The 19744-nt window shown below is 32.8% G+C and overlaps 2 protein-coding genes across 5 annotated transcripts in view; one reads left to right on the top strand and one right to left on the bottom strand.

Moving 5' to 3' along the window:
- Positions 1-17375, bottom strand: part of Ndfip (Nedd4 family interacting protein) — a 63137-nt gene extending 45762 nt beyond the window's left edge. The window contains exon 1 of the mRNA XM_072543200.1: positions 17170-17375. Coding sequence (XP_072399301.1) covers positions 17170-17208 — 39 coding nt within the window. The 5' untranslated portion in view covers positions 17209-17375. The remainder of the gene's footprint in view (positions 1-17169) is intronic.
- Positions 17376-18168: 793 nt separating this feature from the next.
- The window catches only part of LOC140449831 (uncharacterized), a 471756-nt gene continuing 470180 nt past the window's right edge, over positions 18169-19744 (top strand). For all 4 annotated transcript variants that reach the window (XM_072543189.1, XM_072543194.1, XM_072543192.1 and 1 more), the window contains exon 1: positions 18169-18416. The gene's annotated coding sequence lies outside the window, so the exon portion shown is untranslated. The remainder of the gene's footprint in view (positions 18417-19744) is intronic.

Below are 19744 nucleotides of genomic sequence, written 5' to 3'. Positions count from 1 at the left end.
AATCCTAACCCTTCTTCAGCTGACGAAACTGACGAATCATCACTAGTTGAGGGATAATCAAGGGATGATTCTCATTAAACACTTGTACTCCGAAGTGATATCTCATTATCCTAATTATCTCCAAATTTTCAGTGATGCCTCTAAAGCTCATGACGGACATGCTGCTGCATACTACTGTAAATACACTACTCACACTATATCCATAGCTACAAACTGCTACAGGCGAGACCACAGCCATTTTGGAAAGCTTAATTTTCTTCAAAACGCGTAGTGAGAATAAATGTATATAAACAAATATACCCTACAAATCCAATATTTCAGGTTATAAAAAATGAGATAAATATAATTCAATCAACTTGAAAAGAAGTAGCATTTATCTGGGTACCGTCGCATGTAGGAATAGCTGGAAATGGACAACCTAGCAAACACAAGTCGAATAAACTCACAATACACAACCAAATAAAAAAATTACCCATACTCCGATCTCAAAAACCTAATTAAAGCCCACTGTATGAACATATGGCAAGACTACTGGAAAGATTCGGGAACCAGACTATATAAGATTTATCCCCTTGTGGAGAACATCTCGAATAATCCATCCAATAGAAGGGACCAAGTAATATCTAACCGACTCAAAATTGGACACACTGCACTGACCCATAAATTTTTAATCAACAAAGAATCAAAATATTTACGTTAATATACATCTATTTGATGTAAATAAAATGAACTCTTGTGTATGTTACTCCACTAATAACCCTGCGTGGCTGATGTGGATTATATGTAAAAAAAAATTGAAAGCGATCGGTCAAATTGTTTAAAAGATGGTTTATTTGTTTATCCCAAATTAATTTTTTTTTGCAAAAAGTAACGAAATTACAGTAATTCTACGGATAGCTTATGAAAGAAGAAGATTTATTCTAATAATATCATTAAAAAAAAATGAAGAAAAACAATTTTGAATACTGCAAAATCATTTTGTAAAAACATGTCGATTTTTTACAATTAGTATAACTTTTAAACCATTGCCTGCAGAAAAATAATTTTTTCACATTTGGAAAGCTTCTACTTTTTCACAAATTTAAAAGGAAAAGGTTGTTCTAGGACAATTTGGGACGAAGTTAGACCCTTGTTTTAATAATTCACAGCAGCTTTGTTTATAACAGTTAAGAGATCTAATTAGCGTCATTTGAAAGAACATACTTTTAAGTTTTAATGTACCATAGTCGAAAAGATCGCCTTTCAAAGAATCGTACACGAATCATGCTTCGATTTATTATCAGACCACTCACCGTCTATAATAACAATCTTCGAAAAAATCTTAAACAAAGTACATCAACCAACTTTGCATAACACCAAAACTAACTGGTCCCAATTTAGAGAAAAACTAGACAGCCTGATCTCACTAAATCTGTCCTTGAAAAATGAACTCCAACTAGAATCAGCTGTAGATAACCTAACAAAAAGCATACAAATTGCCGCATGGTATGTGACTCCCTGCTACGAACCATCTTCAAACAGAAATAATGTGTCTCTCACAATTAAACAAAAAATTTCAGAAAAACGACAATTACGTAAAAATTGGCAACAGTCAAGAAAGGCAGAAAATAAGAAAAAATTTAACAAAGCAACAAAGGAATTAAAGGAATTAATCCATGAAGAAGAAAACCATGGAATTCAAGAATATTTAGAAAATTTAACACCGACTGAAGCTACAGATTACTCACTCTGGAAAGCCACGAAAAAACTCAAACGGCCACAACAGCATAACCCACCAATCAAAGATGAGGCAAACACCTGGGCTAGGAACGACAACGATAAAGCTGATCTTTTTGGCAAGCACCTTCAAAAAATATTCGCGCCATACCCTTCTACAGTATCTACAGAACAGAGCAAGAAACAGAACTAACCAGATTCCTAACAGCACCGTTTCAAATGGATCTGCCCCACACGAAATTTACAGTCAACCAAGTAAAACAAACAATAAATGAAGCCAACATCAAAAAAGCCCCTGGATTTGACTTAATCTCTGGCAAGATTCTAAAAGAAGTCTCGAATAAGTTCATAAAACTAATAACCTTTATAATTAATGCAATCCTGCGCCTAAACTACTTCCCTAGTTCATGGAAAGTGGCACAAATCATAATGATCCTCAAACCCGGAAAAAGCATCTTCATACCGGTCTATAAGCCTTTTGCCTATCATTAGCAAAGTCTTTGAAACAATGTACTTAAAAAGGTTAAAAACGATAATAGAAGAACATAAAATAATTCCAGAACATCAATTCGGTTTCCGAGACAAACGCGGAACCATAGAACAAGTGCATAGGCTAGTCAACCAAATAAACAAGGATTTTAACGCCAAAAGATACTGTTCTGCTGCTTTCCTTGACATATCTCAGGCTTTTGACAAAGTATGGCACATAGGACTACAAATAAAATTAAAGAACCTCCTACCCTATCCTCACTTCCAGCTCTTAAAATCCTACATAGAAAATAGACACTTCCTGGTGAAGCACGGTACCGAGCACACTAAGATATATCCTATTCACTCAGGCATCCTACAAGGCAGCGTTCTCAGCCCAATTCTATATCTTTTATACACAGCGGACATTCCAACATCTAGTACAACTACTGTTGCAACGTATGCAGATGACACTGCTATCCTGGCATCCCACACAAAGCTTCAAAATGTGTAACCGGTTTTGAAATTCGCAGGAGCGATGGAGGGGGAAGGAACTGTTAACTGTATTTCTAGTTCTTGTTTATATTGTCTATTCTTTATGGATTTCGATGTTTCTTCTTTTAATTTATATGTACTTTTTGCGTACATTACGAATATGTATTATTTACATAAATACATTTTTAAATAAAACATCTAATTTGCTTAAAAAGTTTTTTATTTTTTAGTAATATTTCTTGTTATTTTTAATGTAAAACATAAATATTTATGATTAATATATACTTCAATAAACTTCGTAAGTAATTTATTTATAATAAATTTTATGAAAAAAAACCAATTACTTCAATTCTTTTAATTTTTCAATCAATTTAATTTTTTCTAAAAATAGTATTCATTTATGTATTGTAAAGTTTAAAAAAATTGTAAATTATATATGAATAAACTTTAATTCAAATAATAATTCTAATAAAATAAAAAACAAATAGATAATTAAAAAACAATGTATATTGAAAAATTTTCTGTATATTGTATGGATAGATATCAAAAATATTAAATTATTTAAAAGTGAGACTACAGTAGAAAAATTTTGACATATTTACATTTTAATTACTTTAAAAACTTAATTTACATCCGTTTAAATATTAGCATTATACTCAATAAAGATGTAAATATTTCGAAAACTTAAGTCCTTCAAAACCTTATACAAACCCTTCATATTTATAAAATATATATTCAAAAATACTTTAATATATAGGGTGCTCCATTTTAAAAAACACAACTTTGGTTCATGTTCCGACTAAAAGTAAAGTTCGTGTAATTTTCTGGCTAAGGTCCAGTAGTGTTAGGGTTTTCAGGTCGCGCAAGCGCCCCTAATATGACTTAATGGCTACTTTCGTAGCCGGGACCGACGGCTTTACGTGCCCTCCGAAGCACGGTGGCAGCTCAGTTAAATTAGAAATTGAAAATTTTGTCGGTGCCGTGATTCGAACCCGGGCTCTCCAGATTGTTAAGCCAGTAACATAGCCACTGAGCTACGGCTGCCACCATGTTCCGACTGACCCTGTATAATCGAAAAAAAATTTCCGCCTTCAGGTAAATGAAAATTACTAAGTTTTCGGGAAGAACCGCGTGTATAATTTGAAATAAAACATTTCGGCACCCATTTTGGAGCCATTATCAAGAGGGATAAGGTTCCGTTCGAGTTCGGGGTCTCAATCTGCCTACTCCCCTCACTCGTGACGTACCAGCATCGTGTTCTGTAGAAATACAAGAACCGTCAAACAGCACTGAGATCTCAATCTGCCTACTCCTCAGTGTTGAGTGATAAGCGGTCTTACCCTATGTAGCTACTTTTATACCCTCCGTATGCGCGGAAACGGTCTAAACGCGATCGGTTGGCCGCGGGGGTCGCTGAAGCAGCGATCGTCATATTGCCAGCAGTCTTTTAGCGTCATCGCGTGTGTTTAAGCTGTTAGGGCGTTTTTCAATTTCGATGGTTTCACGAATAAATTAGGAGCGATTGTTTTTGCTTTTTCGAAATAAATTCTGTGACCTGTCTGAATGATGTTGGGCTAGGTCTGAAGTACTATCGGAATGTTTTATAGATGTAGAATATTCGTAAATATGGTTGTGGATTCATCAGTTTGTCTATCCTATGTATGTTCGTGGGCAACTAGAACAAGGTATTTCGTATACACCATGGTCTTCATTGGGGATTTGGTCTTTTACGGATCTATAGAGAGTGGAAAACTTAGTGAGTAGTGAAGAGTAGTGGTTTTGATGTTAAGAGAGTTAAGAGTTCTATTGTCAGTGACACCTTTAATAAGAGGTAGAACGATTTTGGGTTGATCAGGCGGCAAGGTTTCTTTTTTGGATGGAATGGGGTTTAGATGTTTTTGAATGCTTCTATTGATTTGGGTTTTGTGGTAGCCGTTTTGTAAGAGTGTTTGCCTTATTGAATTTCGGATGATCTGTGATTGTTCTCTCTAAGTCTTATGGAACGATAAACAAGAGTGTTAATAACTGAATTGAGTTAGGCGGGGTGATGATGTGACGGGGCATTGAGATAACGGTTTGTATGGGTGGGTTTCCGGTAAACGGAATAGGCAAAATTGTGAGGTGGGTGTTTCTGAATAAGAATATCAAGGAATGGCAAAGACGCTTCAGACTTAACTTCCATCGTGAATTAACTACTGGGATGTATTCCATTCAGGTGGGAGAGGAAGATATTTAATGTGTCTTTACCATGGGGCCAAATGACAAAGATGTCATCAACGTATCGTAACCAGCAGGTGGGTTTGAGATTTGATGAAAACAGGGCTGTTGTTTCGAAATGTTCTATGTAGATATCAGCTATTATTGGAGAGCGGGATCCCATTGGGACACCTTTGATTTGACGATAGAAATGACTTTGGAATGAAAAGTATGTATTAGACATGTAGTGTTTTATAAGAGATAATGTGTCTTGAGGGATTTGATGTTTATAGTCCAAGATGGAAATGGTTTCATCGATTGGAATGTTGATCAATAAAGAAACAATGTCAAAACTAACTAGTATATCTGAGGGTGAAATAGAAATATTTTTCAGAAGATCAATGAAATAAAAAGAGTTTCTGACAAAGGATGAGGCGTTTTCGGCTAATGGTTGTAAGGATAAAGCGATATGTTTTGCCAATTTCTGAGTGGGGCAGTTGTATGCACTGGCGATGGGTCTTAGGGGGACGTTGGGCTTATGGATTTTTGGAAGGCCGTATATCCTTGGAATTCGGAAAAATGTTTCTCTGGATATAAGAGTTTTTTTACGTCTGGAGGTAAAGTGGATTTATTTGTGATGGATTTGGTCGTTTTTTCTAGATAAGTGGTGGGATCGTTTGGGACGCGTGTGTATTCTGTAGAATTGAGAAGTTCGAACATTTCGTCGAAATAATTAGAACAGTTGAGAATGACGGTGGCATTACATTTGTCTGCCGGAGGGATGACAATGTCTCAGGGTTGTTATAAAGTTCTTTGAGGGCACGTCTTTCTGAAAGACTGATTTGACGGTGGGGGTTTGGAAGTACGGATAATTCTAGAGACATCTTGTCTGGTAACCACGGCTGGGTCGGAAGGAAGATGAAAAATGGCTTTTTCAGTTTGACAAATAATTTTCTCAGTTGGGATGGAAAGAGGAGAAGATGAATCGGATATGTAAATATCTGAGAAATTGCTTACAACAGTAGAAGGTTGTTGATTCGAAAGAGGCTGTGGATTTTGCTGACAGATAAGTTGGTCCAGTTTGCGTTTCTGGGTTTGAGTTTTGCTGTCAGAAATGTGTTGAGTTTTTTGGTGAGAAACACGATTGAAAGTTTCCCATAATAATGGATGGATATTTTGAGAGTGGATGTCATTGTAGATTTTGAAAAGTTGGAAATTTGTTGTGCCTATGTTGCGTCGGATGGAATGAAATGTATTTCGAAGAAGCGAAAAACCACTTGCTTGAAGAATTTTGGAAATGGATTAAGATTTAGTGTAGTGAATCAGGTAAAATGAGTATACACTCATCTTACCTGATTCTATTCCATTTTTTATGGTATTCGGAGCTTTTACAGTGTGTGGAAGGCAAATAAGGAATGCTTGAATCGAACCGCAAAGTAAATGTTTATAGAAAATTAAAATATTTTTCACTTACATACATAATCAGAGTTTATAACTATCTTCTTCTCAACGCTAAATAAATTGTAGACCAAGAAATTGCCACTTTTCTATTAAAAATTGAATGAAAAAATACGAGGACGGTTATTACATGGATATATTTAAAGAGAAGCCACACAATTATTTAGCACCACCCACTACAGAAGCATATACAAAAAAAAACAAGTTTTAGAGGGAATAATAATACAGAAGTAAAAATGACTTATTTATTTTATATTTTAAAAGCAGACGGTGTACAAAGAAAACAAAACTGAGCCATTAGACCAGTGATCGCCAACCTGACGATCGCGAGCTACCGGTAGCTCGCGGAGGCAATTCTGGTAGCTCTCACAACGATTTTAATTTAAAAAATACAAACTGCAAAAATTAGAGAAGCTTCCGAAAATTCCAGAAAAAAATCTAATTGTCATAATATTAAACATAAACAGCGGCAACGTTGCGGTGAGCGATCTGCTCCTGACGCCGTCAAGCTAGAATCGGCTATTTATAGAACCGACCAGCCGGACTAGCGCGTTAGTGTTCGAGAACGATCTGGATTGCTTTGAACGAGATAAATACGCACGGCGCGGCGACATTGCGCTTAGTTTAAAACTGAACGCGTAACCAATGTCCAGCGGTTGGGTTAGTAGAGAACAACAAAAATAATATTATGGCAAGCAGTTGTAAGAAGGTAAAGATATACCACTTTCATTCGGAATGGGAAGAACAATACTTTTTTACAGAAGTTAAAGGTAAAAATATGTGTTTTTACCGAAGTATGTAATACTTCGGCCTCCGTTGCTAAAAAAGGAAATATTGAGAGACATCATAAAACTGTACATTCTAATTTTGAAAAATCATTCCCACTACATTCTGCCGCCAGAAAGAAGAAACTGAAACAGTTAAAAAAACAGTTAATTGGACAACAATCAATATTTTTAAGAACAGTCGACAAAAATAAGGCTGCAACTGAAGCATCATACCATATGTAACAGATAATTGCACAAAAAAAGACACCTTATGAAGACGGAGAAATGATAAAACAGGCGTTTTTAGAAGCTGCTGATTCGTTATTTGCTAACTTTAGAAATAAAGACGAGATAGTTTCAGCTATAAAATCTATGCAACTTTCTGCTAATACAGTGATGAGACGTGTAGAAGTAATGAGCAATGATATTTTTTTACAGTTAAGAACTGACTTAGATAACTGTGTTTATTTTTCACTTCAACTGGATGAATCAACAGATGTCGTTGTCACTGCCCCGATAGCCGTGTTCATCAGGATGGTTTTTAGTGATTTTACGATTAAATAAGATCTTTTGAAGTTCATTCCACTGAAAGGACACACTACTGGACAGGAGGTGTTTTCTCATTTAGAAAATATTATTTCTTCCGAGAAAATTCCATTATCGAAAATGGTAGGCTTGACAACCGATAGCGCTCCAGCTATAGTGGGTTGTGATAAGGATCTGGTGGCGTTATGTCGTAAAGATGAAACTTTTCCGCAATTTCTCTGTTACCACTGCATTATTCATCAGCAAGCATTATATGGAAATTTTCTGAAACTAAACAACGTTATGAAACTGGTGGTAAAAATTGTGAACAAGATTAGAGCTCAATCGTTACAAAGAAGATTATTCAGAACCTTCGCCGATGAAGTTGACTGTCAATACGGGGACCTACTCCTTCACTCTGAAGTCCGATGGTTAAGTAGAGGACGGGTGCTGAAACGTTTTAATGATGTCCTATCTGGCATAGTTCAATTTTTCAAACAACGCGATGAACCGACTCTGGAACTAGAAAATTCAATCTGGCTTAGAGATTTTGGTTTTCTCGTGGACATTACAGAGAAATTAAACGAACTTAATTTGCAGCTTCAGGAGAGAGACAAAGAACTAGCGGAATGATTTCTGATTTAAAAGCATTTATCAAAAAGCTGGAGTTTTGGGAACAAAACCTAATTAACAGCGATTCCAAGCATTTTCCTATTCTTTCAGAAAAAATATCTCAAAATCCATTAGAACCCTATGACAACAAATATCATGTAGAAATAATTTCTACCCTGAAGAGTAACTTTAAAAATCGTTTTAAGGATTTCAATTAAATGGCTTTAGTAGCGCAGTTTGTTGTTTCACCCTTTATGGAAATTGATATCCAGCAGTTTGCAGCTTGAGTTATGCAGAACTTTGGCGAAGACATCGCTGCAACAGAAATGGAAATCATTGAGTTTCAAAATGATTTAGCCTTAAAATCGTTAGTCTCAAGTACTGAATGTACCTGGCCTATTGTAAGTAAAAACAAATATTCAGTTCTATGCCGTGTTGCCTTGAAAGTAAAAGCATTATTCAGTTCAACCTATTTGTGTGAATCTTCTTTTTCCAATATGAAGTTTATTAAGAACAATAATATCGCAATCGACTTACAGATGAACATTTGGATAATTGTATTCGAATGGCTGCATCAAATTATACTGCAAACATTAAAAAAATTATCGATGAGTCTGAGTGTCAGCCTTCTCATTGAACGTGCTTTTTTATTTTTTTATTATTTATTATGTTTATGATAGTGCGTTCCTTTTTTGTTGTTATTATTAACTATTTTTAAATCATACGTGACATGCCGTTGTGGCTGGATAAAAGTGTGTTAGTTCTGAGTAAAACTGTGGATTACTTCATTTACGTTGCGTTACGTGGCTTCCGTGTGGGTAGCTCGCTGTTTATTCCAAAATTAACAAAGTAGCTCAATACATTGAAGAGGTTGGCGACCACTGCATTAGACGATAAAATGGTTTGGAGTCAAATTGAAAATTGCCAAATAGGAATTTATCTGAAGGTGTGGCAAAACAAGTAGATTATGCTTGATAAAACTAACTTAATCACACTGATATATAAAATAACAACAAAATAACACCTACAGAGTGGTATATGTATTAGACATGTCTTTCAAAGTATACACAAAATTATCAGAAAAATAAAATGAGACAAATCGTAAAAAGTAATGTACACTGTCCTGCAAAATTAACCGCACACGTGAAATACCAAAGTTTTTTTTCTTTTATTTTTGTTGAATTGTCCTGTATAATAATTAAATATATTTATCAAAATAAAAGTTGCCTATTTCATTCGTTTTTTAGAAGTTTATCATTTTTTGTAACTAAAAAAATAATTACCGTTAACCCTTTCAGTCACGCTACAAGAAATATTACAAATAAAAGTCGGAAACTTGCCAGCCTTTTTCTATTACTTTTTTAGAATTTTTAAAACATAGACTTTGGCTAGAGCCCTTTTGGTTTTTGATTTACTGAATGTCCTTCTCCAAGGATAAAGTTACTTTAGGTAGTCACAGCAAAACCGTAAGAAAAAAGTTAAAAACTGTAATACATTGAATTGTCACAAAAAGAAATACAAAATTATATTATATTACATAATACATATGAAGGCAGTTCCTTTCCTTGAACATACAAAGATATACCTTACATTTTTTGAGCATTTTTCCATCTTGCATCTACGAGAATATTTTTATTACCTAGGCACCGTGAAAGGATTTGATTCACGTCGGATTTTGGACTACATTTATTTTCGTTTGAGGGACGTCCTCGTTTTGGTGGTTCTCTATGCTGTATCAAATATTCTGCAACAGTTTGTTGAAATTTCCGAAGATCGAAAATGTGCAGTTTAGGTATTTTGAGTCCATTTTCTAGAGCAAACGTACGATCTATATTATACAGTGTGTCCGTAAAGTATGGAATAAATTCGATATTTCCTAAATGAAAAGCCTTTTTAAAAAAATCTAAAACACGTTGATTTTTAAATTTAATGTTCTACATTTTACGAAAAAAATTCATTATACAAGGTGATACACATTACAGTGATGACGTCATCGGCTCTTTTTTAAATGTAACACCCTGTATTTTAGGACATTTTTAGAACGATAAAAATGAGCTGATTTCAAAAAAGTATAATACTCGGGTCTAATGGATATAATTTGAAAGATATGCGCTTAGAAAATAAATTATTTATTATCAATTGCAAAAAAGTAGCCTACTTCTAGTTTTTGGTAAACTGTAATTATTTTTAGTAACGTTCAATAACAATTAAGTAGTACAATAATTGTATTAATTCGTGAATGTTCTGTATTATTGTTTAGAAGCAGTGTGAAGTGTAAAGCAAAGAATTGAAATACTCATGATGATTGGGTATTAAGACAAATCGCGAACCCAGATGGAAGTGTGTAATTTATTTATTGATAATATCCAGAAATACCCATCACGCAGTCAACAGTAAGTAAGATTGAAAAGAAATTTCGAGAAACTGGTACGGTTGAAAATCCACGCAAATCAGGTCGTCCCTCTGTAAATTATGTTACAACATAAAGATGGGTACACATATGCGAGTCGAACTGTTCGCGAACTGCTCGTGAGCTGTTCACGAACAGTTTGTTGAAAATATGTTTTTATGTTCGTTACTATCCAATACCCTAAGTATCTAATAACAAACCGAGAATTAATTTACTTCGTTATTCTAAATATTTCGGTATTTTGTTTGAATATTAGCCGCGCTCGTTCAGAAACTTTTGTTTAACCGAATGATCTCATCGCACACTTAGCAGAAACAATTTATAGTCTCGAACACCGTCCAAATTTAACTGCGAACATTCTTTGTGTTCGTTCCAAAAACCGACAGGTCGTGGTTCCTGACGAGCAACGAACGAACAGCTCGCACGCGGTTCGTCCCGTCGTACAAATTATACGAATATAGCGTTCACAAACGGTTCGCGAACAGTTCTGCTCGCATATGTGTACCCACCTTTAGATGTTCTACTTGCTTTTGAAGAAGATGCGCACACTTTTCTTCGTAAGGTTAGTAGTGATCTCGATGTTTGCAAAACAACGGTACACAAATAACGTAAAAGTAAGTAAAGTAAGTAAAATGCACAGTTGTACAGGAATTAAACGAGGATGATCCAGATAAAAGAATACAATTTTGCCAAACAATGATGGATAACAGCCACCGAAACCCTCTCTTGGTTCAAAATATTATTTTTTCTGATGAGGCTACATTCAAATTAAATGGCGAGGCTACTATTTCGAAGGTAATTTAAACGGGCCAGGATACCTTCAGTTTTTAAGTGGGTATCTCGTACCTACTTTAGTTAATTTATTCCCCAGTACAATTAATCTTGGAGGTTTTGATAAAAGTTTATGGTTTCAACAGAATGGTCCGCCTCCGCATTATGCTTTAGATGTTCAAAGGTACCTAAACGAAATTTTTCCGAACAGGTGGATTGGAAGACGTGGACATATTGAATGGCCAGCGAGGTCGCCAGACCTCAATCCTTTGGATTTTTTTATGTGGGGTCATTTAAAGAATGTTGTTTATAAAACGAAACCTGCAAATATTGGAGACTTAAAAACAAGAATTCGTAAAGAAATAAACAATATTTCTCAAGAATGCATAAACAAGGTTCTAAAAGAATTTGTACAACGTTTGGGTTACTGTCAAATACAACAAGGGCTACAATTCGAACATTTAAGATTAAGTCATGTATTAATTACTGGATTACTTTCAAGTTATTTATTATAATATATTTATAATTTATTAATATTATAAATCAATAAAAATTAATTTTCTAAGCGCATATCTTTCAAATTATATCCGTTAGACCCCCAGTATTATACTTTTTTGGAATCAGCTCATTTTTATCGACCTAAAAATGTCCTAAAATATAGAGTGTTACATTTAAAAAAAAGAGCTGATGACGCCATCACTGTAATGTGTATCACCGTGTATAATGAAATTTTATTGTAAAATGTAGAACATTAAATTTAAAAATCGACGTGTTTTACATTTTTTAAAAAGGCTTTTCATTTAGGAAAAATCGAATATATTCCATAGTTGACGGACACACTGTATACAAAGCAAGTACATTTGACTTGGAAAATACCAAAGTACCTTGTCATTGATATTATAAATTGCTTGTGGAAGTATGTAGCTGTGATGCCAATTTACTGTTAGTATTTTTATTTATTTTTGGTCGCTACATTTTGTAGTTGACATGTTTTGTAAGCACATTTTGTAAATTATTTTATATTTTACAAAATACTGTAATTTAAAAACCCATAAATATCTATTTCTAATTTAGTTACTCCCATTTAGGTATTTTTACTTCTCAGTTTTTAGTTAATTGTCTGTATTTATGCATTTTTAAGAATGACTGTTATAAAGATTATAATATTTTATTATTTAATAAAACCGTGTCTCATTTATTAACGTTTTATCATTACTCTCCTCTAGAGGCTAGGAAATAAAACTCTCTCTTTTTTTATAGCTGTATTTTGAAGCACACAAAGAGCATGAAGATGGTTATATGTGACTTTTCCCCAAATTAGAGTTAAATATATATTTTTCCTATATTTAATTTCTACATAATTTGTTGCTCTTCCAAGAACCCCTATAGCAGGTGAGATTTTTTTTTGCATGTGATACTCTCAAGTAAGTGTATGGTCAATGTACAGTCCCAGATATTTAATACATTCCACTTTTTGTAAAGGCCTTGATTCAAGTACTATTGTTAATTGTTACCACTCTTCCCTCCTTGTTATCACCATATAACTTGATTTATCTGCATTGGGATTAAGTTTATATCTAACCTATTATTTTTATTATCTAACCATCCCTTCATAATCTGTAAGTCAAATTCAATATCATTTTTTACCTCTTGGGGTTTTTGCTATAGTATACAATGCAGTATCATCGGCATACATTTGTAGTGTACCGCTTAATAGTAATGTTGAAATTAAATTAGCATAAATAAGGAAAAGTGTTGGACCAAATATCAACCATTGAGGAACTCAACACTCAATATTGGACAATTGACATTCACCCTGTTAACAAAGGTAAGTTGTGTTCTTCCTAATAGGTAATCATTAAACCACTTCAACACTGTGACTCTTATGCCTAAAGTTTCCAATTCAGATAATAACAACGTGTGATCAACTGTATCAAAGGCTTTCTTCAAGTGAAGCGATACAAATATATAAGATTGGCCTTTATCAACTTGCTACCCTGTCTAAATCCACATTGCCCTTTATATAAGAAATTTTCATTGTCTAAATGGTGCATGATTCTATTATTTACACATGTTTCCAGAATCTTGGATAAGGCTGGTAAAAATGAAATAGGTCGATAATTACTAGACATTAAGAGTCACCTCCTTTATATATTGGAACAACTTTTGAAATGTTTAGGGCACTGGGAATACTTCCTGTAGTGAACATTAAATTTACTAGAGTACTTAAAATAGTTGATATCTCACTCTTAAACTCTTTTACACAAGCAGCTGTACCCTTCAATTTATTTATTATATCTTCAATTTCCTCCTCTGTTTTAAAGCTCCAAGAAAATATGTTGTTTATTAATGGTGGTCCGGGTGGAACATATCCAGAGGGCTGAATGGCATGAGCAAGTTCTAAACCAACTGTAGCAAAGTAGTTATTGAGCTTGTTAGAAATCAGATTAGGACCATCAATACCTAAATTGTCTGTTATATGTTTGGAAATAGTTGTTGGTTTTTATGCTAGCTTTTTATTATGTATTATGGCATTTAGTACACTCCAAATTTTTTTTGGATCGTTTTCAGCTGCTGTTTTCCCTTTGATAAAATTCTCTTTTTCTCTGTTCAATGCTTTCTGTGAGTGTCTTCTGAGATGTTTTATAAAGTTGAAGTAAATATTGGGGTACATCTTATACTGTTTGTAGTGATAGTTTCTTTCTTGTACTAATTTTAGTATGTCAACATGAAACCACTAACACTATTTTTTCAAAAACGATTTTTTAGTTTACCTTATATGAGGTTTCTTTGGAAGGTTCTAATTATTTCACCATATAAAATGTAGGGGTCATTCCAGATTTTGTTCAGTGATTGAAGTAACTCACTTAAATCTGTCTTTATTTAGCCTATTAAACATATAATAGTGTTCAGTTTGATTGGACTGTGTTTGACTGCACAAGATTTGAATTCAGTGATCACTGATACATGCTTCTACAACTGCAAGTACATGATTTGATTTAGTATTGGTGAATGTATAGCCTATAAGTGTTTCTGTATTACTTGTGACTCTAGTAGGCATACTTTGATTTAAAAAGAAAAAAGTGTTAACATTTAGAAGCATTTCAAGGTCATTTCTTGGTCTGGTACTTGATAATCCACATGAATATCACCCATAATCCAACATTTCTTGTTCAGCTCATTCAACATGTTAAGTTTGTCTTCTAGAATAGAATAATAGTCATTTATGCCAAAATCTCATGGTCTATATACTGCACCAACAATTATATTTACTTTTTAAATATAAACAAATAACATTGAACATGTATCATCAACTCAAGTAATTTTACTAACTATGTAGAGATCTTTTACTAAAATACCAACACCACCACCTAGCTTTTCTCTACTTAAATAAAATTACTGATAGCCATTGATATTAAAGAAATTTTCCCATGACTCCGTTATTATCACAATATCAGATACAATTTGGTTACATAAGGTTTCAATCTCACTAAGTTTGTTTCATATATAATATATTTGGACCAATCATGGGTCAATGTTGGCCAATCTGTTAATTATGAATAGTGTGATACTACTATAAAAAACAGTCGTGATGCTTCTCTCAAAGGTTTAAGTACTGGTTTAAAAGCACCTACCAAACGAGGTTCACTGTATGTTTTATTGCATGCAGGTTTTAAGGTTTCCTTCCTGGCACACAGAGTGTGTTTATAACAAACAAAAATGATGGAGACTCTTACAATAAAATGGATGCCGCATATTTTAAGTCATGGTTTAAAGAGATGTTAATATCAAATTTAACACATAATGGTCGCAGGAATATCATCCTGTGAAGAGAGATTCCCTAACAATGTAGACTAAAGCTGTAATCAAGGAATGGCTAGTATAAAGAGACATTTTTCAAGAAAAGCCGAGTTATTAGAAGCAGTGCATGCATATAAAGATCAATACCACAAGTAAAATTAAATGAATATGTTGCACAACACAGTGCTTCCATTTCAAGGATTCCTCCATATCTTTGCGAATTAAACCCTACAGAATACCATAACACAACTTTTAAAGATAAAGATGTGCATAAGTTGATCAATGACAGTTTCCCACATCAATAACAAAGCAAAATTGGCGCAATTGTCACTCATGTCGTTCAGTAAACGGAAACTGAGATGTGGACTGTGGACAACCTACAAGAAGACAGACCAATTGATTATACACGCAAACACAGGGGAGAGTAGCGAAAGCAAATCCAACATCTCTTATGTAGAGGGCGACATTAGTATGATTGAATATCTGTGAGCATCCTCGATTATTCTATAACCAATGAAATGCATTTATCAGTCCAATCAGAGTAAGAGCTTTTCAGATATTGAGCTAGGTGCACAAAGATCAAGTATTATTGGGTATTTTTCTGTTGGAAAGCATTTCGAATGCTTTTCACTTTTCAAATGTCAATAACTAAAAGACAATTGATCTTAAATATGGGATATGATACATGAAATCTATTATGTATCGATATTTTACTATATTTTTTATTTCCTTAGTCGATAGATGCAGTTTCTGAAGGTCCTACTCTGTATATTGATCAAAAAATGTAATTTAAAATACATTTGTTAGTTTAATAAAGTATAATATTTTAAAATAAAATTTTCTCTAAAAATTTAAGTTTTTTTCTTAAAATTTATGCCTTTTATTTGACTACTTGAAGACAATTATTTGTAAATATATGTATTTCAAAATAAATATCTTATGTATCTCTGTTTTATTCCAATTTGCATTATAAATTAAAACAAAAAAAGGTAGTTTTACTCCTAATAGGGCCTCACTGGAAATATCTTTGTATGATTCTGTATGTGACCACTACTTGGACCTGTTTGTGCACCCCAGTACATGGTGTCAAATTTGCATATTCTTAACTGTGCTGCACTCTCAGTGTGAATTTCATCTAAGATCTAAGACTAGAATACTATAATTTTAAACAAATTAAAATTTGTTATCCAGTACATTTCGAAGATTTTAGAAAAGAGAAAAATATGGTAAATATTAATACTGCCATTAAAACTTGATCAAAGGAAAATCAATAGTAAAAAAGCAAGAACATGAGAACATCAGCAAATAAGATAAATTATATTCTAGATAAACATAAATGTGCTTTATCCTTACAGGACATTTGTAATCAACAAGCTAATATACTGAGAGGGGAGTAAACACCTCTACAACGCTCTTAACAGAATTCAAAAGTTTGATCTAGTAGAAAAATTAATTTCATAAATCTACAGCTTACCATCACTTAATAACTGAGACTAAACATCATGCAAATATTTACTATTTGCCAAGTGATATTAAGAATAAACTTTATCTAAATCCTAAGTACAAGATAATAAGCATTGAATAATAATGGCAAAGAACAGCTATCTTTGTCAATAAATGTGGATCCATATGGAAACACACATCCATATCACTTTATACCAAACATACTTCAACACTATCTTTGTTGTGAAGAAATTGTTAAATTGTCAAATACTAATAAAAATTAGCAAAAATGTATGTTTTATACCTAATCAAAATAAATTTACAAAATGATTTTATTAGGAATGTAATAACAGGTCATACTAATTGTTTAAATAGAAAAATGAACAAGTTTACAATTCCCGTTAACATATAAACTTGAATATATTTAAATAGTTTTAGTCAATACCACCATCAACTTCAATGTTTTTAGAATGACCCTATTACATTAAAATTACAATGTCAACTTACAGTCTGTTGTCCATTATTATCGGGCGGAGTTGGTTCCATTTTGTTTAAAATAAACAGTTTTTGTTCTGATGCACAAACTATTAAATAATTTCCAGAAAGTATTATTAATTTCCGAATACCATTTCAAAATGTATATGTATATTCAACAAAAATTGTCAATAAAGACAAAACGTTTGACACTTCTTTAACCTGCGAACGTCAGTGAACTGTCATTTGTTGAAACTGCAACAGTGACATTTGACATTTTTTATCTTTTTGAAAATTTTGACCAATAGCGATTGCTCATAGTGAATATATTGATTTTTTTAGTATAATTTAATCAATAAAGAAACTGTTTATTAAAGTAATGTTTATTGGAGTAATTTCATAAAGCCTACTGTTTAAATCTCTTTTACTATATTTTCATAAGTCGCAAAGAAAGTTTTAATATAAAAAATTTGAAATTTTTATTATAGGCAACCAGTTATGTACAAAATAAAATTGAGGAAAATATTTGATTTTGATTTAACAATAGTTACCTATCCCTTAAGTCATTTTTATCAAAATAGAAACTCCGTTAAGTTGTAAAAATGCGATTAATAACTATTTCATTGTTCTACGTACAGATCCAATGTAACGTAAAGTTTTACGACTAAATTTATTTTCCTCTAGCTGATAAATATTTAAATTTAAACTGATTAAAAAGGCACTCTTGCAAGTTGTCTAAACTTTTTGGGCTACTAAATACTTTTTGGGATATTATACATATGTTAACATCTATTTTTTAAATATAAACATTAAAATTCAAACAAAGTTACTAAAAATTAAACATAAATAAAATAATGTGTTATTTATTTACGGACAGTATAAGTATTTCTCGGGTCGAAGAAATAGATATTTTACCAAACAAAAAATATCGAACTGTGCTCGATCGATAGTTTGAATGTTCGTATTCATTCGATTGTAGTTAGTTATATGGTTGCTCCGCCAGAGTCGCTAGTCGTTCAAAACATTTTCATTTTGTAAAGCAACAGTTGACAGTCAACTTTATCGGTGGATGTATGTGTTTGTGATTTTAGCGGTGTCGGTCGTCTTTCCAACATTATTTTAACGTGTTTTAAATTAGTTTTATCATTGTTTTAATTACATTTTAAATCGTATTGTTTCTCTCGTTACGTTGTGTCAATTTTATCTTTATCCCTTAAGATTGCAGACTGTTAAAAACTTGTTTTGTGTCTGAAGGATATCGTGTGGAATAATTTTCAAAGGTATGTTGAGCTGCATTGTATCTTGATCTACTTAATGACTGAAAATAGAACATATGCAATTAAAGACATTTTCTGTGTTCTTTTTGGTAAAATTTTGTTCGTTTATACAATAGTAAACTTTGAAAATCACGCATTTGAAAGTAACTAACCTAGGATCAGATTTTGTTTGTTCAGTTGATCCAACTGTGCATTCAGAATAATAAATTTAATTTTTATAACTGAACGTATATTTGTTGTTTAATTAATTTTTACTTTTGTTTAAAAAGTGGAATTTTTGTTGGAACATTTTCCAAGATTGCTAAAAATACCAAATAATGTCGACAATCCTCGAAGTAAACAAACAAAAATGTATTTACTTTTTATTTATTATTTACATACTAGACCAGGTAGACGGATTTTATCGGGTCTTATTCATGATAATCCCTGATATTATACAATATCGTTTCCTCTTTTCAATTAACTGTTTATCTGGGGAGAATGTGTTTCTAAGTATTGTTTAAAAGGTCAGGTATTTAGCCAATGTCATTCTTGGATCTTTTCCATCCTTCAAAAAATATTAGTTGAATTTAAATATGGTCCTAATTATTTGTTGATTTAGTGATAATTTAAAGACGATAATTCTTGTTTATTATTACCCACTAACTTAATGTACTACTGATTATTCAATATATCTTGGGTTAAGAAGGTTATTAGTGAAATTTTTTTGCTGTTCCTTTTTTTATAATTAGTGTCCCATTCTGGTATCTTAAAATCCAAATTCATACTGTTCCAAACTTTCCAATTATTTTTGTTTACATCTGTAACATAAAAGGGTGCTTAAAAACATACACAAAATGCCTACAAAACAAAATACAGAAAATACAAAATTTTAGAGTAGCCACCCTGATTTTATATGACGAAGTTTTACAAATTTATGCTCCATTTGGAAATTATTATAGCTCAGTTTTAACCACCCCTAGTTCCGGACAGGTCTTTAATGACCAAGGGGTGTGAAAAATCTCGCCATTTCAACTTCATCAGGTATACAAAGCAGCTTATTTTCTGCAGTCAAACTATACAATCTAATACAGGAAACAAACAGTATTAACACCAATATTCTCGCTACAAGCGAATTGCGATGGAGGGCACAGGAATAATCAGTTCTAAAGTCGGTTCACAATTTGTCGATAGCTCACTACACGTTTAACCCTAATTAGAGAACTGAAATACAGAGAGGATAGGTAATACGATATAATAGTAAAAACCAACCTGAAACTGACGGTTTAAGATGTTTTCGACTAACCCACCTTGTATCTGAAGAAATACAATACAGCAGTCAACCTTACAAT

This window comes from Diabrotica undecimpunctata, chromosome 9, assembly GCF_040954645.1.
Source record: "Diabrotica undecimpunctata isolate CICGRU chromosome 9, icDiaUnde3, whole genome shotgun sequence".
In the NCBI taxonomy this organism is placed as follows: domain Eukaryota; kingdom Metazoa; phylum Arthropoda; class Insecta; order Coleoptera; family Chrysomelidae; genus Diabrotica; species Diabrotica undecimpunctata.
Note: the sequence above shows the minus strand (reverse complement) of the source record. Positions and strands in the feature narration are given on the sequence as shown.